The following is a 23,102-nucleotide window of genomic DNA, read 5'->3' on the forward strand; positions in this document are numbered from 1 at the left end:
TTTTTTCTCCATGCCATGACTTCAGAAAGACATTTGATAAGGTTCTGCATGGGAGTCTGCTCTGGAAGGTTAGATTGCATGGGATCCAGGGAGAGCTGGCCAATGGAGGAAGAAAGGGATCTAGGAGTGCAGGTACATAGTTCCTTGAAAGTGGCATCACAGGTAGATAGGGTGGTCAGGAATGTTTTCGGTACATTGGCCTTCATCAGTCACGGTATTGAGTATTGAAGTTGTGATGTTATATTACAGTTGTACATGACATTGGTGAGGCCGTATTGGAATATTGTGTTCAGTTTTGGTTACCCTACAATAGGAACGATGTTGTTAAGCTGGATAGAGTGCAGAGAAGATTTAGGAGGACAGCACTTGAGGGCATGAACTATAGGGAAAGATTGGGCAGGCTAGGTCTTTATTCCTTGAAACACAGGAGGATGAGGGGTTATCTTATAAAGGTGTACAAGAACATGAGAGGGAAATAAAGGTAAATGAGCAGATTATTTTACCCAGAGTGGGGACATCAAGAACCAGGGGACATAGGTTTAAGGTGAAAGGGAAATAATTTAGTATTTGAGGGGCAACTGTTTCACACAGAATGGTGGGTATATAGAATGAACTGCAATAGGAGTAGTTGAGGCAGTTACTGTAACAACATTTAAAATACATTTGGATAGGTGCATGGATCGAGGGATCTGGGCCAAACATGGGCAGGTGGGATTAGTGTAGATGGGGCATCTTAATCGAAATGGGCAAATTGGGCTGATTGGCCTGTTTCAGTGCTGTTTCAGTTTACTTTTTATCTTTCAGTCCTGCATTAATGATCTGAAGAAAACAAGCAACCTGGAAGCCTATGTGGAGTGGTTTAACAGACTGAGCTATCTGGTAGCAACAGAGATCTGCATGGTGAGTCACAAGCTAGCAGGGTCTGACATTGGAGCCCTTTCTTTATGTCACAATAATTGCTCCTCATTATTATACATTTCACCTGTCAGTTCCTTTTAGTGAAAGATGCTGTTTCCATCCAAAGTGTAATTTTCTCATCTGTCATTCACAGCCTGTGAAGAAGAAGCACAGGGCACGGATAATAGAATATTTCATAGACGTTGCTCGTGAGTGCTTTAACATCGGCAACTTCAATTCCTTGATGGCAATTATTTGTGAGTATCGCTCATAAAATGGGATTTAATGAAACACAGGGCAGATCAATCAAGTTAGGAAATCTTCATTAAATCCAAACAGCATGGTTTGTAAAACATGTCTGTATTATAGTTACACTTTAATCACATCAGTATTGGCCCCCGGACAAGTTTTATCAGTTCCTTGATACAGATAAACTATCGATTTGGAGTTTAATATTCAGAAGATAAATGATAAAAAATACAACTTTTTAAAGAAAGGTGTACAGTGTAACCTTATTCAATTTAAATTGTCATATTGACATAGGCGACTCTGAACAAAATACCCCTTTGCAGTTTGTGTCTTTTGAACTACATTCATCTGATGTTATTAACAAAGATAATTATGTGCGAGTCTGTGTCTCAAGGGCATTTGAATATCAGCCAAAACAAATGATACTAACATTTTATAGATCATTGGTTCAGCCACAAACGGAACAACATTTGGAGATTGTTAAACCTTACCCTCAAAATTATATTGGTGCATTGGAAACAATTCAAGAGACGAGTGACAGGCTTGATTGAGACTGCAGATGACTCTGATATGAAGGCAGGTTCAATGAACTGATTATTTTAATTGGAAACATGATTGAGTGCAGACTCAATCTCCGCTTCAAAGCACTGAAAATAAAAGCCATTGTAGAAGGGTTGGTTTATTCAATTTAATTGTCGAATGTCAGCGTGGGATTTTTATATTTGACTATTTAGTTGTCAAATGAACAAGGCTCAAGCCAGTGAAAATAAAATTAATTAATTTCCACTGCAAAATAGATTTTGCATAAATCAAACCATGAGCCAAAACAATTTACTCTTTAATACCCATGAAAAGGTGAATAAAAATATATCTGATTAGAGCTACAATTATGATTGCAACTGCAATGTTGCAGAACATGAAGGTTCCTGAACTTCTGGGACTGATGGGAGTACCAGGCCAATTAATGTCAAGGGTAAATAAATATCTTGGGGATTTTATATCTGACTTGTGCGTAGCAGGGAAACACAATGAAAACTTTGTTTACAAGGCAATTAAAAGCCATTGGGCTGACATATTAATTGTAGAGCATCTAAAGAACCACATGGCCTTCTCTTGTTTCATCATGTCTCATTTTAAGTAGCTCTGCTGAATTTCAGCATGGGATTTTTATGATTTTTGACTTTTTAATTGTGCTACTGCTGTGCTTGCCTAAATATAAAGAAACCAAACATTTTATTACATGTTCTTTCAAACTGAAGCCTGAATGTTAACAATTTGCCCACAAGCTAGTTTCTAGTATTTCCACTTGGGGTGTATGCAAGCCATAGTTTTAAAAGGGACAGTCAAGGTTTGTAGAATATCGCAGACCAGTACTTAAGGGCAACACCATAAAAGACTTTGCAGAATGTGCACAAACACAGCACTTTTTGTTTAATTCTAATAATCTGCAAATGTAAATGGAAAGCCAGGCATCTGTTGACAAAAGGTTATTGCTGATACAACCTAACTTCAAGCATAACTTTGTTTATAACTTTTGATAAATCTCAAAGTAATATTTATATAGTTTTTTCTCAATTATGATAATCTTTTATTATGCAAAAACATTTCTGAATGACATATGTATCACTGCAATGCTTTGTGCATGACTCCATCCATTATTGATAGTAATAATTTATAATATTGTGGATGGACATGGATGTCATAGGACCTATATGCTATATGTGAAATCTAAAGCATTAGTTGAGGTTCCTTGCTATCTAGATGCATACCATATCAAAAGTCATATGCCAAACAGTAATGTATTTTGTTTAAAATGTAAAAAGAGTATAAAGAAGTGTGCATGATAATTTTTTCATCCACGTATCATCCATGAGATCAAGTGATACTGTTGATCATTACTGGAGGTTATTGTTCTTTTCAAATGCTGCCCTGGGTTTTCCTCATCTGCATTGTCTTATGTTTAAGCAGTTCTTTGATTTTTATTTCTTATCCTGTTTTCATATCCTTCCATGGTCTTTCCTCAGCCTATGTCAAATCTCCTTTAACCTTATTACCTTTAAAATAACTCTATGGTCTCTTCATTGTTCCCAAAATTAAGCGCTCCTTCATTGATAGTTGTGCCTTTAGGTTTCCAAGGTCGGCAACTCTTGAATTCTCCCAACAAGTATTTTTGACTAAATTTTTCTTCTTTAATAGACGTCTTAAAACTTGACCAAGCTTTTGGTTAGTTGATTAACTTTGTGATTTGTTTTTTGTTTGATGATGCTCCTATAACATACAGAATGCATAAACTCTGCACATATGACAGTTGTTGTGCTTGGTAGCTACAATGTTCCAGCTCTTATTGGACTAGCTATTATTGGAAAAGATTATCTCTATTATTCATGAAATTACTTTGTTATTCCTTCTGTCCCTCTCACGGATCATGGGGACTGTTACTGAAGAACACTGCCCACTGCAGTGAGGATCAGAAAGAATCAATTCCAAACCCAATCCAACCACGTTATTGCCTTATCATGTATCTATACACTGTAAATAAACTGATTGTAATCATTTATTGTCTTTCTGCTGACTGGTTAGCACGCAACAAAAAGCTTTATACTGTACCTCGGCACACGTGACGATAAACTAAACTGAACTGAACGCTACTAGTCGGATCCCAACACAAGCTAATTTAGTTTAGTTTTTTGTCACATGGACTGAGGTACAGTGAAAAGGTTTTTCACTGGAACAAAAGAAGACACATTTCAAACTAGAGAACATGGAATTCCTACATAATCCTTGTGGGAGAGCAAGAGAAAGCACCAGGAGACACAAAAAACTGTAGATGCTGGAAAAAACAAAGATCTGGAGGAACTGGAGGTCAGGCAACATCTGTGGAGGTAATGGCAGATGATATTTCAGGCCAGAACCCTTCAAACCGATTTATTGACTGAATTGTTATTTTTGGTGTACATTCATATTAAGTTAAACAAGTGAAATAAATCGGCCTGATCCATCATCTGCCCATTTCCTCCACAGATGCTGCCTGACTAGCTGAGTTCCTCCAACACTTAGTTCTTTATTGGAGAACAGACTTGCAATACCACACTTAAGCTGGTATTGATCAAACACAGATATGGTAATACCGAACAAAATCATCCTGACATGGATTAAATACAGAGTTGGGTTGACACAACCTGAATCTGAATGTTTTAGTAAAATATTTATCCAACCAAGCTCAAAACTAACACATGTAGTTGGGTCTTGTAAGGGTCAGGTAGAAATGCGTTATAGTACAGTAAATAAACAGAATAATCTTAATTTTTTCTCTTTGCAGCCGGCATGAATATGAGCCCAGTTTCCAGATTAAAGAAAACCTGGTCTAAAATCAAAACAGCCAAATTTCATATCCTTGAGGTAAGTACAAGCAACACAAAATGTAGTAGTGCAATCTCAGCCTACTTGACTGCTTTAACCGTATACATCTAATATTTGTGTGTACAAGAAAGGGGATTATGAATGAGTATCGTTGACACATTTCTGTTCATTATCTATTATCCCTTATTTACTGAAGTTCATTAGGCAATATTTATGACCTGTCGTCGGTAGTATGCTTTATTATGGAATGCATATCCGTATTTTAAATGACTAACTATATTGGAAGAGTAGTGTTTCCAGCAACTTGAATTTCTTTTTTGGTGTATTTCACAAATTCAGCTAAGTGAAATAAAATGAGGTATTCTAAATGCAAGTGTGACAAATACAATGTGAGCTTCCACAATCTTTTGCAAACGGTGTAAACCATGCATGCTCTAAGTTAAATTAATACCAGAACAGCAGAATGCAAAGGGAGAATGTTATTGTTCTGTTGTCCACTAATAACGCGTGACTCTTGAAACAAAGTAAATGTTTTCAAGTCTGAAGACGGACACAAAATGCTGGAGTAATGCAACGGGTCTGGCGGTATCTCTGGAGAAAGGGAATAGGTGACGTTTAGAGGTTGAAAACCTTCTTCAACCAGTCATGGTGGGTGGAAACTAGAGGTATGGAAAGGTTGTGAACAAATCAGAACTGGCCCCGATGACCAAAAAAAATGGCTTTGCCCATTAAACCACAAGGGCCCCACCTACATTGATTTAATCCTCTAGTTTCTAATAGTTAAACTCGTTTCCAGCACAACAATGGAGTTTAATTAAGTTTTATTGAAATGCAGTGGCACTTAGCCTCTCATTTTGAAAGCCTTTTTACATGGAATTAATTTACCTAAAACCTGACCATTAACGAGAGTATACAATATCTCATAGATCTTTTATGTCAGTTTCAGATAGTTAAAATAAGGTTACTCATAGTGGGTGAGCTGGTTATCTTCATTAAAATGCACACTTGTAATTAAATCTCTTTCATCTGTATTTATAAAACTGCACCAAGCCATCACATAAATGTGACACGGAATATTTTTTAAACAAGCACTAAATAAATAAGCAAAGGTTCTCAGCAAGTAAGGGAATAATGAATAACTTTATTTCTGTCATTATTCAAAAATTGGTAGATGTAGAAATGTGAAGTATTATTTCACTTTAGCACAATTCGGTCCTCAGTTGTCAACTTTATCTAAATGTTCACTTTGGGTGGATAAAGTCAAATGATGTCAAAACATAATTACCTCAGTGAAGTGTTTGCCAATTTTATGTTGCAGAAGTATTATTTAAATTCTGTAAACTGTTAATTGCCAAAAATGGCACATCTGTAAATGTAATAGTGATGGATGTGTATTTGCTCAAAATAGTGAAACAGAACAGAATATCCAGATTGATTGGTACACTGTGACTGTTAAAAGCTAACCAGACACACAACAAAAGCAAAATAATGCTATCATATGATTTCCTAGTCTTTCGTCTTGTCTGGTAAGCAGTTAACTTGAGTCCTGATAATAATTGGGCATCAAATGGGATATTCGCTGTACAAAATTAAAAAAACATTTTGTATCTCTAACAACATTAATTATACTCCAAAATATGCCCTTCAAAATAAAGGCAGTGGACATGGATGATATGCCCGACTGAGGTGATTTATAGTACTTTTCACCAAGAAAAAAGTTGCTACTAGAGCTTCGGCAACCAAGATGTAATGAGGTTCTGTGCAGGCTGAAGATTGATGGGGAGGAGACCCCAGAAAGGCTAGTTAAAGAAAATAAATAGCCTAGTCCAGATGGACTAGTCCAAAATGAGACGCTAATATGCTGAGAAAAGTAAGTGAGGAAATTGCCACGGCCATAGTTATAATATCCCAAATAAATCTAGATTACTGAGCATTCAGATTTCGATTACTTAATTGTCATATACATCAGGTTGCAATGAAATTTCTTGTTTGCATGTGGCTCGTAGAATAATCAGGACAGGTTGAACGCCGTTTTCCGGCACCCTCGGTTCCAGAGCCCTTCTGGATTATCCGTTTTTCTGGGACCGACAGAGATCACGTGATAATGAAAGAACATTATAACCCTTGCCCGTTAATGATACCCCTCCCTCCCGTGTGTCTAAACTACCATGGAGTGCCAGAAACTTAAATAAAACAAATATAAAATATAAATTGAATTGATTAGTGGGAAAAATTAGGGCACACGGTATTGGGGGTCGAGTGCTGACATGGATAGAGAAGTGGTTGGCAGACAGGAAACAAAGAGTATGGATTAACGGGACCCTTTCAGAATGGCAGGCGGTGACTAGTGGGGTACCGCAAGGCTCGGTGCTGGGACCGCAGCTATTTACAATATACATCAATGATTTAGATGAAGGGATTCAAAGTAACATTAGCAAATTTTCAGATGACACAAAGCTGGGTGACAGTGTGAACTATGAGGAGGATGCTATGAGAATGCAGGGTGACTTGTACAGCTTGGGGAGTGGGCAAATGCATGGCAGATGAAGTTTAATGTGGATAAATGTGAGGTTATCCACTTTGGTAGCAAAAACAGGAAGGCAGATTACTATCTAAATGGCGTCAAGTTGGGAAAAGGGGATGTACTACGGGATCTGGGGGTCCTTGTACATCAGTCTATGAAAGTAAGCATGCAGGTACAGCAGGCAGTGAAGAAAGCGAATGGCATGTTGGCCTTTATAACATGAGGAATCGAATATAGGAGCAAAGAGATCCTTCTGCAGTTGTACAGAGACCACACCTGGAGTATTGTGTGCAGTTTTTGTCCCCTAATTTGAGGAAGGGCATTCTTGCTATGCTATTCTTGCAGCATAGGTTTACAAGGTTCATTCCTGGGATGGCGGGACTGTCATATGCTGAGAGAATGGAGCAGCTGGGCTTGTACACTTTGGAGTTTAGAAGGATGAGAGAAAATCTCATTGAAACACATAAGATTGTTAAGGGCTTGGACACACTAGAGGCAGGAAACATGTTCCCGATGTTGGGGGAGTCCAGAACCAGGGGCCACAGTTTAAGAATAATGAGTAAGCCATTTAGAACGGAGATGAGGAAACACTTTTTCTCACAGAGTTGTGAGTCTGTGGAATTCTCAGCCTCAGAGGGTGGTGGAGGCATGTTCCCTGGATGCTTTCAAGAGAGAGCTAGATAGGGCTCTTAAAAATAGCAGTCAGGGGATATGGGGAGAAGGCAGGAACGGGGTACTGATTGGGGATGATCAGCCATGATCACATTGAATGGCGGTGCTGGCTCGAAGGGCCAAATGGCCTACTCCTGCACCTAATGTCTATTGTATCAATTTCATACATTGAAAAATACCTGGTGGTATAAACTGCATCTCTGGATGTTCATTTTCTCTGTTACTTGAGCACATTGATTCCATTTAAATAGCATTATTATCTTAACTCACTGGCTTTCAATTGTAATTTCCCATTTCCCTTTGACAAAATTCCCTTCAACTTCATCTGCTAGTGTATAATTTGCTATTTTATTTTCCTTTTTCACAATATATTCAGCTAAATAATCACGTTCAGGTTATGTCAACTCATGTTGAAGAAATGCAGCAAAGCAACATTGCTGTGTTTTTAAACTAAACATTAACACAATTCAAGTATTGTTTTATATATAAGATCTGAATTTTATTGAAATAAATTTTATACGGGTTTTATTAAGGTCAATGATCCTTTCATGTTTGTCAATTAAAATCCACATTGTAAATATCAATTCTAACGTGTATTTTTCTTCTCTAAAATAATAATTGATCCTGCTTCCTTTTCAAGCATCAAATGGATCCATCCAGCAACTTCTACAATTACAGGACGGCTTTACGAGGAGCAGCTCAGAGATCAACGACAGCCCATAGCACCCGGGAAAAGGTAAGGGATGAACATGCACAATAAAAGCATTAAAAAATCCTCCTGCTCAGACATGTTACCTCTGATAAAATTGAACACGGAAAAGGCTTATAAATAAAAATTTGGAAGCTTTTTTTTATTAGTCTGTATTTTGCTCGCTGTGATGACCATTTATTAACAATCACTCAAAGACTTTTCACAGGATCTCAGCTGACTTCTCTGTGCTCAGGACAAATTCAAAAAGTACACTCATCCATAATTTGTATATGGAAATCAAGACTTACATCTCCTTCATACAGTGTGCTGTTACCAGCCTGGCAGATAGACTTAGCATTGAAATCGCTGCACTGGTATGTTTTAACGTACCAGTTTCACAGTACAAGTGGGTGAGAAAGTTAGATCATGTACACTCAGGAATCATACATTTTTTAACTCCTGAATATTTTTTCAAACATATATCTAGCCATGAAAATATAACTACAAAGATGGAGTCCCCTTACCTTAAATTAGTGTCGGGATTTTTAGAATATTACAAGTATCTCTGTAGAAGTGTAACCATGAAATATAACTAAGAGCTATAAGCTATAAATAGCTTATAGAACAGATTGAGACAGGTAAATGCAGATAGTATTTAAGAGAGATAATTTATAAAATTGACAGCAAAGCTCAAAATAAATCTTTAAAGTTTAAATAAATCCTGCGGTCAGTGTACCTGAGGAACCATATCTTATACTTTTGAATACACTGTCCAGGGGGGTAGCTTGTAGCTTGTGGATAAAAATTTGAGGATTGAGAGGGTAAATCAGTGTGCCATCTAGAGGTAATGATGCAAGTGTAGACGGGCATTAATTACCTGGTTGCAACTGGGTAGAAAAGAATCAAGTCAGATGAGGGCAGCCCCATCAATCTGGAATGTAGAGGAAAAGCATTGGAGGATAATGTTTTGGTCATCTGTTAAACGCCAAAACAGGTGGTAAAGTATATTAACCACATGTGTTTATCGGATTAAAGATACAGCAGGGAAACAGGCCCTTTGGCTCAACGAATCCACGCTGATCATCAATCACCCTTTCACACTAATTCTACGTTATTCCAGTTTTGCATTCACTCCCTACACACAGTGGACAATTTATCCAGCCAATTAACATACAAACCCGCATGTCTTATCGGATGGGGGAGGAAACCACGGAACCCAAAGGAAACCCATGCGGTCACAGGGCGAGAAACAAACTCCACCCAGACTGCACCTGAAGTTAGGATTGAACCTGGGTCACTGACGCTGTGAGGCAGCAGCTCTACCATCTGAGCAACTGAGCTACCCATGTTATTGTTATTATTTAATGTTACTCATTTACATTTTTTGACAGATTGTAATTCCGTTCTGCAGTCTATTGATCAAGGACATTTACTTTTTAAACGAGGGTTGTGCCAACCGTTTAATGAATGGACATGTCAATTTTGAGGTGAGAAAACGTAATCTTATAAAGAAATGTTACTAAAAGTGGTAGATGGCAAGTAATGACAACTAGAAAAAACAATCAAACTTGTCAAAGAAAGCAATCAGTATTTTTTTTCCTGGTTGTTTTTATATCTTATCTTTCAAACCCATCCCTTTCTTTACTCTTGGAGTACCTCCTGCTGTAGTGTAATCTCTTGGTACCAAGGGATACCAGTTCTTTTGATATGTTCATATTGTGATCCTATTGTTGGCATAAGTTAAAACCTCAGCATGCAAACAGTTGAAGTGTCTGGCTTTGCAAATAAACCGTAAGATCTTTTGGGTATATCTTACATATCCTCCAGCTAAATGCCATTGTGTAGTCATTACGTTCCATTTACATATGTGGTCATTTGTGAATCGTCACTCTCTTTGTCTCTGTGTTATCTGATATCTATGTTTTCCTGTTTGAGTTTCGTTTATTGCCACATGTACCGAGGTACAGCGAAAAGCTTTCACTGTTTGGTATTCCCTACGACAGTTATTTGTTTTTCTGACAGTGGGAGTTTGGAAATACTGATGTATTACAACCTACTTCCCCATTGTCTGATCCCACACATTTGGAGACTTGATCATTATGCTGTCCTATCATTAACAACAAGAGTGTCTAAATGAATGTTATATGTTGGCATATTTTGCAGGAAGAGAAATGTTGGTAAGACCAGAATGCAGTCTAAATGCAGTTGTAGAAGATGATGCATTAGGGCTGGGAAGGCCATTGGAGTCTGTGAGAATTTATAGGAATTTCAAGGCTGGTTGGGAAGAGGACTCCCAAGGCAGTAGGAAAACAGGAACGATGAACTCCTGCTAAAATTTTAAAAAGTGATATTCCAATGATGCCTTTTATAGATATAAATTCAATTTGAAACAGAATAGCTAAACAATAAAAACTTGAAATTTGCAAGCTTTTTTATGTCTGAAATGTGAGGAAGAGAAATGGAAGATACAATACAGATGGGAAAAACACCAGGAGAAAAATTGAACAAAAGCACAAGCGAATTGAGGTTCAGCAACAGCAAGTTAATACATTTTAGTAAACAATAGAAAACAGTGATTGGACTCGAATTGGAGTAAAGTTCGATTGAATGTTAAACGCAAATTGATAAGGCAGGAAATATGCTAATTGAATTCTAAGCTGTAAAATTAGACATTTAATCTATTAAACATTTATAGAAAGTACGAGAGGACAGAAGGGTTGAAATAAATATTTTAAAAGTGAAAAGCAGAGCAAGCTAAAGCATTCAATGTGCGTAATTTCATGCATGGGTGAATATGTGACGTATGTAAACGGGATCAATGTGAAATTTCCACCTCCAGGCAGAACAGGTGTTGCAAGCAGAAATGCTGACATGAGTGTTTTTAGTGAATTTGATGTGTTATGTGACATTTTTAATATATAATTGATGAAAAGATATAACATAAACAATGCTACATTCTCCCTAGTAAGACAGCAACAAAAAGACAATAAATTAAAACAGTAATTAAATAGATAAAGATAAGTCTTAATATATCCATTGCTAGCTCACAATGGCTTATTTGTCACAACTGAAAATTGAGCTCCCTTTTAACATTTGTTTTACTTGCATATTTCTCTTATTTTAAGTTGAAGCAGGGTAAAAAGAATTAATACATAACCTGGGAGTGATACTTAAGGGGCTGTCCCACTGCGGCGACCTAATCTGCGAGTTTAGAAGAATTTGCCCTCGACTCAAACTCGCAGCATGGTCGACACGTAGTCATAGGAGGTCCTATGAGGTCATTTCATGCTCTCCTTCATGCTTGAGGGAAATTCCCGCCTCAGCTGGGTCGTGGAAACATTTTCAGCATGTTGAAAAATTTTCCACGAGTAAAAATTGGTCGGCATGGTTCTTTTGAACTCGTACTGCAGTGGAGTGGGGTTGCTATGTAGTTACAGGCACAGGCAGCCGTAGGAAATCTCCTTCACTGACTGGGCATTTTAATTGGCTCATTGGAGTTTTCAGGACCAAGGAAAACCGACCGATAGGTTAAATGCCAGCTAAACTTGATTAAATGTTGTCTGACCTTAAATGTGTCTCCACTCCTTCTCCTCCCCCTTCTCTCCCCCTCTCTCTCCCCTTCTCTCCCCTCCCTCCTCTCCGCACTCTTTAATGGACTTAGCATACACTGTGCCAGCCGTCTTTAACTTTCTTTTCATCGCGGGTGTGAACTTCAGTCAGCGCTCCCCCGCTTTCCCTGGTCCCCGCCTTTGCGATGTCTGTGTGTGTGTGTGTGTGTGTGTGGTCGGTCGATCCAGCTCACGGTTTCATCGCTGACGGTTGACCCAGTTTGAAGTTTTTCGTGCTTGAAAGTCGAAGACACTCTTCTGAACTCACGGATTAGGTCGCCGCAGTGGGACAGCCCCTTTATTCTTTTAAAATTGCATTTCTACATTTTTTTATTGCGGAAAAAGATGCTGCTCAGAAGAGCTCGCGATAAAACCCTTGCTACCATTTATTGTCTCATTTGGTAGATCTCCAGATTACTAGGTTTGTGATTGGTAACAACACATATCACTTCACCACAGACAGAGTTCTGGTGTTTCAGGGAGCTACATTGAATTTGTGTCTTGTAATGAAAGGGCTGAATAATATTTTATGAGTAGTTGTTCTCATATCCCGTATACCCTATGGACATTGAAAAAGACTACTGAGGCCGTTGAGCCCGTGCCTGCTCTCAGAGCTATCCTATCAATCCAACCCTCCCACTTGTTTCCTGTTCAAATGTCCATCAACTCCAATCTGATGCCCTGCCATCTCATCTCTGTGGCTCCTTAACTGAACTCCTTAAATAAAATTGTAAGCATTGAAGATGCAATCAATAATATCCAATATATATATATATATATATGCATGTGATTTATTTGGTATCATAGCAGTGATTGGTTAAATATGACTGATTTGTTGCCATCATTATAGAAAAAAAACGCATTTTCGTTTGAGAACTGCAAGCATTCACTCATTAGTATACCCAGTAGTAATTATACACATTGGTATTCCCAGTAATAATTACACATGTTGATATTGGCAGTAATTCCTACCTTGAAATGTTCTGCTGAAAATTATCCTGAACAAAATTATGTTCATGGTGAAGTCACCATGATTATTCAAATGATTATCTGATGGTGAAATCCACTTACACTCATCGTTGGCATAAGAGTGTAGAGGGTTAACTCCGCCTGAGGTTATGTGTGCTGCTGGTGAGGACATCTGCAGTGCTCGCTCGTCTGTCGAGAGGCTAAATGTGATTCTGCTGGGTTGGAACACATTGCGCAGCCACTGGACTTCGAGTCTACCAATTGCAACAGTAACACAATTGAAAATGTGCTTTATGTAAAGGTTTGCAAAGGGATTTATGTATTTTGGTGCATGGCACCCCATGCACTGATGGCAATCTAGTGTTGCTGAATCTACTACACGGGTCAGCAATCTGAACAACTAGTTAGTGGAGCCTAGACAATAAGTTGAATGGCCAGCCCAGTAGTTAGCAGACTGAACCAGGATTCCACCATACATCAACCCAATAAGAAACATTGTCTCACCTTCACCACTAACTGAAACTTTCTCTGTTCGGTAACAAGATTCAGATGTTTAGTTTGAATACCTAGCAGTAGATGTCGTACTCACGTTGTGCTTAGACCATTGAGACCTTTTTGATTCAATTGCCTGATTGAATTAAACAATGGTGTATTTATTGTCAATTTATTGTCAATTCTAATGTATGTTGATATCCTTCAAGATATGTTCTGAAACATTATTTGCAAATATTTGATATACTGTTTCTGCTTCTTTTAGAAATTCTGGGAGCTGGCAAAGCAAGTCAGTGAGTTTATGACCTGGAAACAGATGGAGTGTCCTTTTGAGCGTGATCGTAAAATCCTTCAGTACCTTCTCACTGCCCCTGTGTTCTCTGAAGATAGTAAGTCATTATTAGATACATCCGAAAAGAATTGTGTTGCATGATAAAATCTATTCATTTTAATGAATACAGTGGTGGAAAAACCTGCTGGCAAACAATACCAAGAAAATGACAATAATTAATTTTAGTCCAATCAGAAAGGTTTTTAGATTTTACCTGCAAATGTTATTAGCATGACTTGTAGGTTTTGATACTAATAATAAATTTAATGTATCATAAATGTGGATATATTTATCTACTTGCACCACTTGAATCAAATATCTATACTGTAGCTTGTAAATAACCTGCATGGTTCAAAATATACAACTTTGGTGAGACTGCATTTAGAATATTGTGTTCAGTTCTGGACACCATGTTTTTGGAAAGATATTGTCACGCTTGAAGGGGTTCGGAAAAGGATTACGGGGATGTTGCCAGGACAAGAGGGTGTGAGCTATAGGGAGAGGTTGAGTAGGCTGGGTCTCTATTCCATGGAGCGCAGGAGGATGAGGGGAGATCTTATAGAGGTGTACAAAATCATGAGAGGAATAGATCGGGTAGCTGCACAGTCTTTTGCCCAGAGTAGGGGAATCGAGGACCAGAGGACATAGGTTCAAGGTGAAGGACAAAAGATTTAATAGGAATCCGAGGGGTAACCTTTGCACACAAAGGGTGGTGGGTGTATGGAACAAACTGTCAAGATTTAAGATTCAAGATAGATTTAATTGTCACATGTGCCAGATGGCACAGTGAAATGAATTCCCATACAGCCATACAATAAAAATAAACAGGACTCAACGCACTATAGAATTTAACACAAAACATCCCCACACAGCAGAATCAAAGTTTCCCACTGTGTGGGAAGGCACCAAAGTCAGTCTTCTTCCTCCACTGTTCCTCGTGGTCAGGGCCTCCCCAAGCCCTCCGCAGTTGCAGCAACGGGCGGCCCGATGTCCAGGACCGCTCGCCGGAGTGTTGTAAGTCCGACGTCGGGGCTGCGGGACGTCCTCAGTGGTGTGGACACCAGAGTCGGCCCCCTCCTACCGGAGTCGGCGGCTTCCAATGTCCGTAGGCCGCGCCGGGTGGAGATTGCTGCTGGCGACCCTCTGCAAGGCGCCCCAGGTTTCCACGATGTTGTTCAGCGCCGCCCGCGTTGGAAGCTCTCCGCACCAGAGCTCCATGATATTGGAGCAACGGCCCAACGCTCCGGAGCTCCAAACGGCGACCCAGGTAGGCATCACCCACTCCGCGGTGACTCCAGCGCTGCGCTGCCGCTGTAACAGCCCTGGTCCGGTTTCCGGTCCCCGGCAGGAAAGGTCGCTCCGATCCAGCTGGTAGGCCACGAGGTGGGGGACGAGGACGCGACTCGGAGAAATAGTCGCGTCCCCGCCAGGAAGAGACTGGGAAACGGTTTTCCCCCAACACAGACTTTGGACTAACTGAAAATAAAAAAAAGATAGAAATGACAGACAGGCTGTAGGCAGAGGCTGCTGCCAGTGCAGCGCCCCTAGTGGTCCATGGAGGTCCAGAGGAGATAGTTGAGGCTGGGACTATCCCATCGTTTAAGAAACAGTTATTTAGTGCAATAGTGAGATCTTTAACTCTTTTAAAATACGATTATATATTGAAATGGCAATGCAATTCCATAAAACTATTAAGCATTTCCACACCAATATTTCAAGCAGTAACTTCTAAGCCAGATGAATGATATGTTATTGGATTGGCTGGTAGCTAGAGAAAATATCCTGATTTACAACAGTGGCCATTCTAATATTTAATAATTTCCTGAATCAAATGATTTTTGAGCAATAAAACATGATCCCTTTATTGTATTATAAAGGAGGAGGAAGCTAAGCCAGAGCTGCAGCCCGAGGAGACATATATTTCCTGCTGGCTTTGAAATTCAAATTGGAATAATGGAAATCAAAACAGTATCTTTCTCAGTTATACCAAACTGTCAGATTTAAACTACATGTCTCTGCCGATCCTCAGCAAACAGGATTCGTGAATCAAAACAAAGATTCACCTTATTGAAATCCCTGTTACCATGGAAACACAGCCTTCCAATGATACTTGCCTTGCCTCCAGTTTATCATCTAAATGAATTTGTTCTTCACGCCTGGATATTATTCTCCTTGATTTTTCTTGACTTTAACTGATTAATTAGCAGTATAGTGAGGCAAGTGTGAGATGGGATAGGAAATGTGTCTTTTATCATCAGATTTTGATCCAGGCACGGAAGCAATTAAACATTGAATTCAACAATTTTGGGTAACTTTTAACAACCCCTGTCCTTTCTCCCCCATACCTTTTCCCATCTTCTGCTTTAATCTCCGGCCTTTGTTCAAACCATCTGCCCATCAAAGTTCCCCCTCACGTGTCCACCTATTTACCCCCCCATGCTTTGTGCTGCAATTCCTCTCTCAGATTTTTTTCTCCCCCCCACTCCCTGAATCAATCTGAAGGGTCCTGACCACAACCATCACCTGCCCATATTCTCCAGAGATGCTACTGATGTAACACCGCTGAGGTACTCCGGCACTTTGTGTGTCCTTTTGTGTAAACCAACATCTGCCGTTCCTTGTTTATACATGGAAGCAATCTTCTCAGCTGACTTGAGAATGCTGTTCCACGCCACTTGAGAATGGCTTCTTAAGTAATTAATGCAACATAGAATACAAATAAATTTGGTGGGATGTTGCTGGGATATAGGTCAAAGCAAGAAAGAAAAGACCATCACAATATTTAGCGCTGGCTCATGTCCTGAGCTATCTACCTTGTTTGTGACCATCGGACTGTCCTTGATCAGACTTTGCTCGCTTTATCTTGCACTAAACGATTCCCTTATCATGTATCTATACACTAAATGGCATGATTGTAATAATGTATTGTCTTTCCGCGACTGGATAGCACGCAACAAAAGCTTTTCGCTGTACCTCGGTACATGTGACAATAAACTAAACTGTAACTATCCTCAGTGAGAGGATTTGGAATCCATGCTTTGGTAGGATGTGAACATCTGTACAAGTGTCAGTCTGCAGAGTGAAGGTCTGCAGCTTTCAGCAGGCTGCCTTTCGACAGGCAGCTTGTATGCCATTCTTCTTCTTGCGAATGAAACATAAACCAAAGAAATAGTTAGATCTCAAGCCGGGTGTTGAGCAACCAGGTTGTTGTCTCTGCGTCAATGTCTGCCAGGCCCTGAGCTGCATTTGATGGGTGGTAGAGCGGGCACCCAGAGATGACATGGTTGGCTGTCTGTTGTTCTGCTCTGCATTCACAGGCTGGGCTCTGGTGGAGTCCCCATCTCCACATGCTGGCATTGAAACACCCAACCCCAGTACGAAGTCTGTTGAGCTTCACCCATGCTCCTCTGGGGTCAGACCCTGGACTGCTTTTATCTGGTGAAGACATGTAGCCATGTAATGGAGATGAGGTTGCCTTCCACTCCTGTGACCACTTGGTGGCTATCCACTGTACGCCACTGAGAATCTACAAGTGCTTCTCATGCTTTTGATCTTCTGGCTTAACAGAGCTCCTAGGGAAATCTATCCAACCAAGAACCCACAGGAACCTGATTTATTTAATTAAGGGCTTGGAAATACTGGGTGAACAGCATTGAAGAAAGGCGAGCTGTTGAAGAGATGCTCTGGTACAATAGGGCGACCTGAGCACCTCCTGCATTTAGCCATAGTTAGATGCAGCACAGAAATAGCCCTTTGAATCACTGAATCCACACTGGCCATTCAGCAATCATTTGCATTTTACCCATTTTAATGTTAGTATACTTCTATCATCTCTTCTATCATCTTTCCCCCCCCCCCCCCCCCCCCCCCCCCCCCCCCCCCATCTGATATTCTACGTCTTAAAAAGGCCAGAGCTTTAAAAAGCAGAATTGAGTTATAGCAATAATAGTATAATACTGTATTCACTGTTGTTTTGTTCTTCAGCACTTTATTTGGCATCCTATGGAAGTGAAAGCCCGGAGAATAATGTTGAAAAGGAGAGGTGGAAGACTTTAAGGTAGACATCAAAACTCAGCAATCCTTGTATGCAAGTTATTTCAGAGTAAACCTTACAGACCTACAGAACATCCTCATCAATAATTGCATTCTTCACTTTACTTATTTTTGTTTGAGGATCAATAGGATCAGTGTGTTTTTGATGTATTGGCAATAGCGACCTTTCATATTTAATCTCTATTGAACTTCTGCCAAACCATAAATGCTGGAGATTGAAATATGATAAGCGAAGGGAAATTGAGCTGTCACATTTTAAATGGAATGTACCATTGTAATCCCTTTATAAGGAGTACAGGTGGGAAGTAGACTGCCTTTTTGCAAATTGTTCTGCTTGCTCTGTACAGTATCAGTACTCCAGCAAAATAGATAAATGTAGGATTTCCCAGGTACCTTGTGATTGAGATTTGGATTCATGGCAACAAATGAGTGGACAAAATATAGATTTTCTTTATTCCGATTCTGGAATTCACTCTTTGGTATTTATAAATGTTAAAACAAATTCAGGACATGTAATTTTGTATGTTCAAGATTGCAACATTTGTACACGGTCTGAGAGTGCACAACAGCAACACAGCTGACCACGGATGGTAGATTTTGAGGAGGAGGGTGGTGGTGGTGGTAGTGAGGGAGCAGTGGATGAGGCAGGTTCAGAAAGGTAAGTGGTTTGCAGAGAGAAAATCAGAGTCTTGGGAGGCAAAGGCCTAGTTCCCAAACTTGGAGAAACTAAATTTATGAGTAGTCAAGAGGCTAGTGCTCGAACAACACTGATATTTTAGAGAATTGAGACAGACACAAAATGCTGGAGTTACTCAGCGGGCCGGGCAGCATCTCTGGAGCGGAGTGACATTTCGGGAGAGGGTTTCTAGACATATGGAAGGGTAAAGTGTGAAAATGACAGATCAAAGCAGTCAATATAAAGGAAATGTAGAATAGTTCTCTGTTTGTTGAGGGGAAGGTGACAAGGAGGCATACCATCAGTAAAATTAATTGAATTGAATTACATTGAATACTTTATCATCACATGTGACAAGTCACAGTGCACTGCCGCTGGTCTCTGCCGTCTCCCGTGCGTGTTTGGCCGCCTCCGTTCCCATCCAGTCTCCTCCGTTCCCACCCTCGCAATGGAGCCGAACAAGCTCCGGGCAGGTTTGACCGTCCGCCACGCCTTTGGGGCCTTCCGGGTGCATTGAGATTGCGGCACCTTGATAAAGGCCTGCGGCCATGTTCCCGGTCCGCAGCCACGACCAGGCAGGGTAAATCAGAAGGGCAGTAGAACTAATCTGAGAACTAGGGTGCTGAAGCCTTGCAGCAGAGGTGATGACTCGCAGGTTGACCCATGGTCGAGGAGAGCATGGGGGAAACTGCTGTGAGGGAAGGGACAAACAATGGAGGACCCGTCATCGGGGGGCCGACGTAAATTGCGGGGGAAATAATGGACAACTGCTTTGGGGTGGGGGTGACTTTGTATGGGGCTTCTATTTGTATACATTGGGTATACATGCAAAGAATGTCACTGCCTTGTCACGTATGGCAATAAAGTATTCCATTCCATATTACGGGGGGGTGGTGTGATGGAGAGAGAGAGAGGGAAAGCAAGAGTTACTTGAAGTTAGAGAAATCAATATTGATACTGCTGGGTTATAAGCTGCCCAAGCGAAATATGAGGTGCTGTTCTTCCAATTTGTGTGGGCCTCACTCCTACATTGGAGGAGGCCCAGGCCAGTATGGGAATGGGAGGGGGGAGTTAAAATGTTCAGCAACCAGGAGATCAGGTAGGTCTAGGCGGACTGAGCGGAGGTGTTCAGCGAAACGATCACCGAGTCTGCTCTTGGGCTCGCCGATATATACCGGTAGGAGTCCACACCTGGAACAGCAGATACAGTAGATGAGGTTGGAGGAGGTGAAAGTTAACCTCTGCCTCACCTGAAAAGACTGTCGAGGTACCTGGACAGAGTCGAGGGAGGAGGTATAGGGACAGGTGTTGCATCTCCTGCAGTTGCAGGGGAAAGTACCTGGGGAGGGGGTGGTTTGGGTGGGAAGAGATGAGTTGAGCAGGGAGTTGCGGAGGGAACGGTCTCTGCGGAAAGAGGAAAGGGTACAGATGGGAATACATGGCTAATGGTGGAATCCCATTGGACGTGGTGGCGACATAGAAAATAGGTGCCGGAGGAGGCCATTCGGCCCTTCGAGCCAGCACCGCCATTCATTGTGATCATGGCTGGTCGTCCCCAATCAATAACCCGTGCCTGCCTTCTCCCCATATCCCTTGATTCCACCAGCCCCTAGAGCTCTACCTAACTCTCTCTTAAATCAATCCAGTGATTTGGCCTCCACTGCCCTCTGTGGCAGGGAATTCCACAAATTCACAGCTCTCTGGGTGAAAACGTTTGTTCTCACCTCAGCCTCCCCTTTATGCTAAGACTGTGGCCCCTGGATCTGACGTTGGAGGATTATGTGCTGTATGCGACGGCTGATGGGGTGATAGACAGTGGCGGACTGGGTCTAACAATATTGTTTGCCAGGAGACAAAGGGGGCCCACTTCATCAGGGGCCCACTTGCCATCGGGCAAGTTGACACCCTGGCCAGTCCGCCACTGGCGATAGGTGAGGATTAGGAGACTCTGTCCCTGTTGTTACTGGGGGGAGGGGGGGCAATAGTGAAGCTGCAGGAGACCTGTACGAAGCCATGTGAGGCTTGGAGAAGTGTCTGACTGGAATCGGATGCAGTTCAGTTAGCCCCATTATAGGAAGGATGTGGAGGTTTTGGAAAGGGAGCAGAGGAAGTTTACCAGAATGCTGCCTGGATTCGAGAGTATTGGATACATGGAGAGGTTGGTCAGACTTGGATTGGTTTTCTGGAGTGTCGGAGGCAGAAGGGAGATCTGATAGAAGTATATAAAATTATGAGAGACATAAATAGTGTAGACAGAGAACCTCGGGGACATTGCTTTAAAGTAAGGGGCAAAGTTAAAGGAGATGTACAAAGCAACTAGTGGTGGTTGTTGGGGCAGAAATGATAGTGACATTTGAAGATTTTGGATAGGCACATGGATATGCAGGGAATTGAAGCATATATATTACCTGTAGGCAGAAGAGTAGTTTAATAGCATCACGTTAGGCATGGACTCTGTGGTCCGTAGGGCCTGATCCTGTGCTGTACTCCATAAGTAAATGGTGGCGAGGGGAAGAGTAGAGAATTTTGAAAACCAGGGTAATGGGAACTTAATTGATGGCCAGCATATATCAGTGAGCAAGTCAGTAGGACTGAGTATAGATTAGATAAGACTCTGAATTTTGGATAACGTAGATTTGGTTAGTTTAGTTTAGAGATACACCGCGTAAACAGGCCCTTCAGCCCACTGATCATCAGCGACCCCCGCACACTTACACTATCCTACACACACTAGGGATAATTTACAATTATACCAAGCCAATTAACCTACAAACCTGTACGTCTTTGGAGTGTGGGAGGAAACCGGACGTCCCGGAGAAAACCTACGCAGGTCACGAGGAGAACGTACAAACTCCGTAGTGACAAGCACCCGTAGTCAGGATCAAACCCAGGTCTCTCGGGCTGTTAGGCAGCAACTCTACCGCTGTGCCACCATGCCACCACTAGTTCCTGAGGAATGACACCCCCTCATACTTATCCCTGGACCATGACCCCACAGACGAGCACCAGGCCACTATCTCGAGCACCATCACTGACTTCATCAACTCTTCCTGCTCCCTGCCCTCCCAAGCCTCCAACCTCATCGTTCCCCAGACCCTCACGGTCCAATTTTTCCTTCTCCCCAAAATCCACAAACCAGACTGTCCTGGTAGACCCATTGTCTCTGCCTGTTCGTGCCCTACCAAACTTATTTCCACATACCTCGACTCTATCTTATCCCCCCCCCGGTTAAATCCCTCCCTACCTATGTTCAAGACACCTCAGACATGCTCCGTCGTCTCCCGGAATTCCGTTCTCTAGGCTCCCATCCCGTCATCTTCACCATGGATGTCCAGTCACTCTACACCTCCATCCCCCACCAGGAGGGTCTCAAAGCCCTCCATTTCTTCCTCGACCGGAGAACCAACCAATCCCCGACTACAGATACTCTCCTCCGCCTGGCGGAGCTGGTAACCTTACCCTTAATAACTTTTTGTTTGACTCCTCCCATTTCCTCCAAATACAAGGCGTAGCTATGGGCACACGCATGGGTCCTAGCTATGCCTGCCTCTTTGTAGAGTACGTCGAACAATCCTTGTTCGAGACGTACAAGGGCCCCATCCCCGACCTCTACATCGACGACTGCATTGGTGCTGCCTCCTGCACCCACACACAACTCACTGACTTCATCCATTTCACCACCAACTTCCATCTGGCACTCAAATACACCTGGACCATTTCCGACACTTCACTACCATTTCTTGACCTCACTATCTCCATCTCAGGTGATAGACTTCTAAACTACACTTCTTCCCACTCTGCTTCCTGTAAGGACTCCATCCCCTACTCCCAACTCCTCCGTCTATGCCGCATCTGCTCCCAGGCTGAGGCGTTCCACACCAGGCCATCGGAAATGCCCTCATTCTTCAGGGAACAGGCGTTCCCCTCCCATACATGAGGCTCTCACCAGGGTTTCTTCAATACCCCGTAACACTGCTCTCTCTCCCCATCCCCCCACTCTTAACAAGGGCAGAGTTCCCCTAGTCCTCACCTTCCACCCCACCAGCCGTCACATACAACAAATAGTCCTCCGTCATTTTCGCCACCTCCAACGTGAACCCACCACTCACCACATCTTCCCATCTCCCGGTCTGCTTTCCGCAAAGACCGCTCCCTCTGTAACTCCCTGGTCAATTCTTCCCTTCCCACCCGTACCACCCCCTCCCAGGGCACTTTCCCTTGCAGCCGCAAGAAATGCTACACTTGTCGCTTTACCTCCTCCCTCGACTCCATTCAAGGACCCAAGCAGTCGTTCCAGGTGCGACAAAGGCTCACCTGCACCTCCTCCAACCTCATCTATTGCATCCGCTACTCTAGATGTCAGCTGATCTACATCGGTGAAACCAAGCGTAGGCTTGGTGATCTTTTCGCTGAACACCTCCGCTTGGTCTGCAATAACCTACCTGATCTCCCGGTGGCTCAGCACTTCAACTCCCCCTACCATTCCGAATCCGACCTTTCTGTCCTGGGTCTCCTCCATGGCCAAAGTGAGCACCACCGGAAATTGGAGGCGCAGCACCTCATATTTCGCTTTGGCAGTT

General features: G+C 41.9%; 1 protein-coding gene across 1 annotated transcript in view; it reads left to right on the forward strand.

Moving 5' to 3' along the window:
* Positions 1 to 23,102, forward strand: part of rasgef1ba (RasGEF domain family, member 1Ba) — an 84,495-nt gene that overhangs the window by 56,811 nt on the left and 4,582 nt on the right. The window contains exons 7-13 of the mRNA XM_055640145.1: positions 805 to 900; positions 1,052 to 1,154; positions 4,466 to 4,545; positions 8,343 to 8,438; positions 9,785 to 9,880; positions 13,728 to 13,851; positions 17,778 to 17,850. Of these exons, the coding sequence (XP_055496120.1) occupies positions 805 to 900; positions 1,052 to 1,154; positions 4,466 to 4,545; positions 8,343 to 8,438; positions 9,785 to 9,880; positions 13,728 to 13,851; positions 17,778 to 17,850 (668 nt within the window). The remainder of the gene's footprint in view (positions 1 to 804; positions 901 to 1,051; positions 1,155 to 4,465; positions 4,546 to 8,342; positions 8,439 to 9,784; positions 9,881 to 13,727; positions 13,852 to 17,777; positions 17,851 to 23,102) is intronic.

This window comes from Leucoraja erinacea, chromosome 1 (assembly GCF_028641065.1).
Source record: "Leucoraja erinacea ecotype New England chromosome 1, Leri_hhj_1, whole genome shotgun sequence".
NCBI classification, from domain to species: Eukaryota; Metazoa; Chordata; class Chondrichthyes; order Rajiformes; family Rajidae; genus Leucoraja; species Leucoraja erinaceus.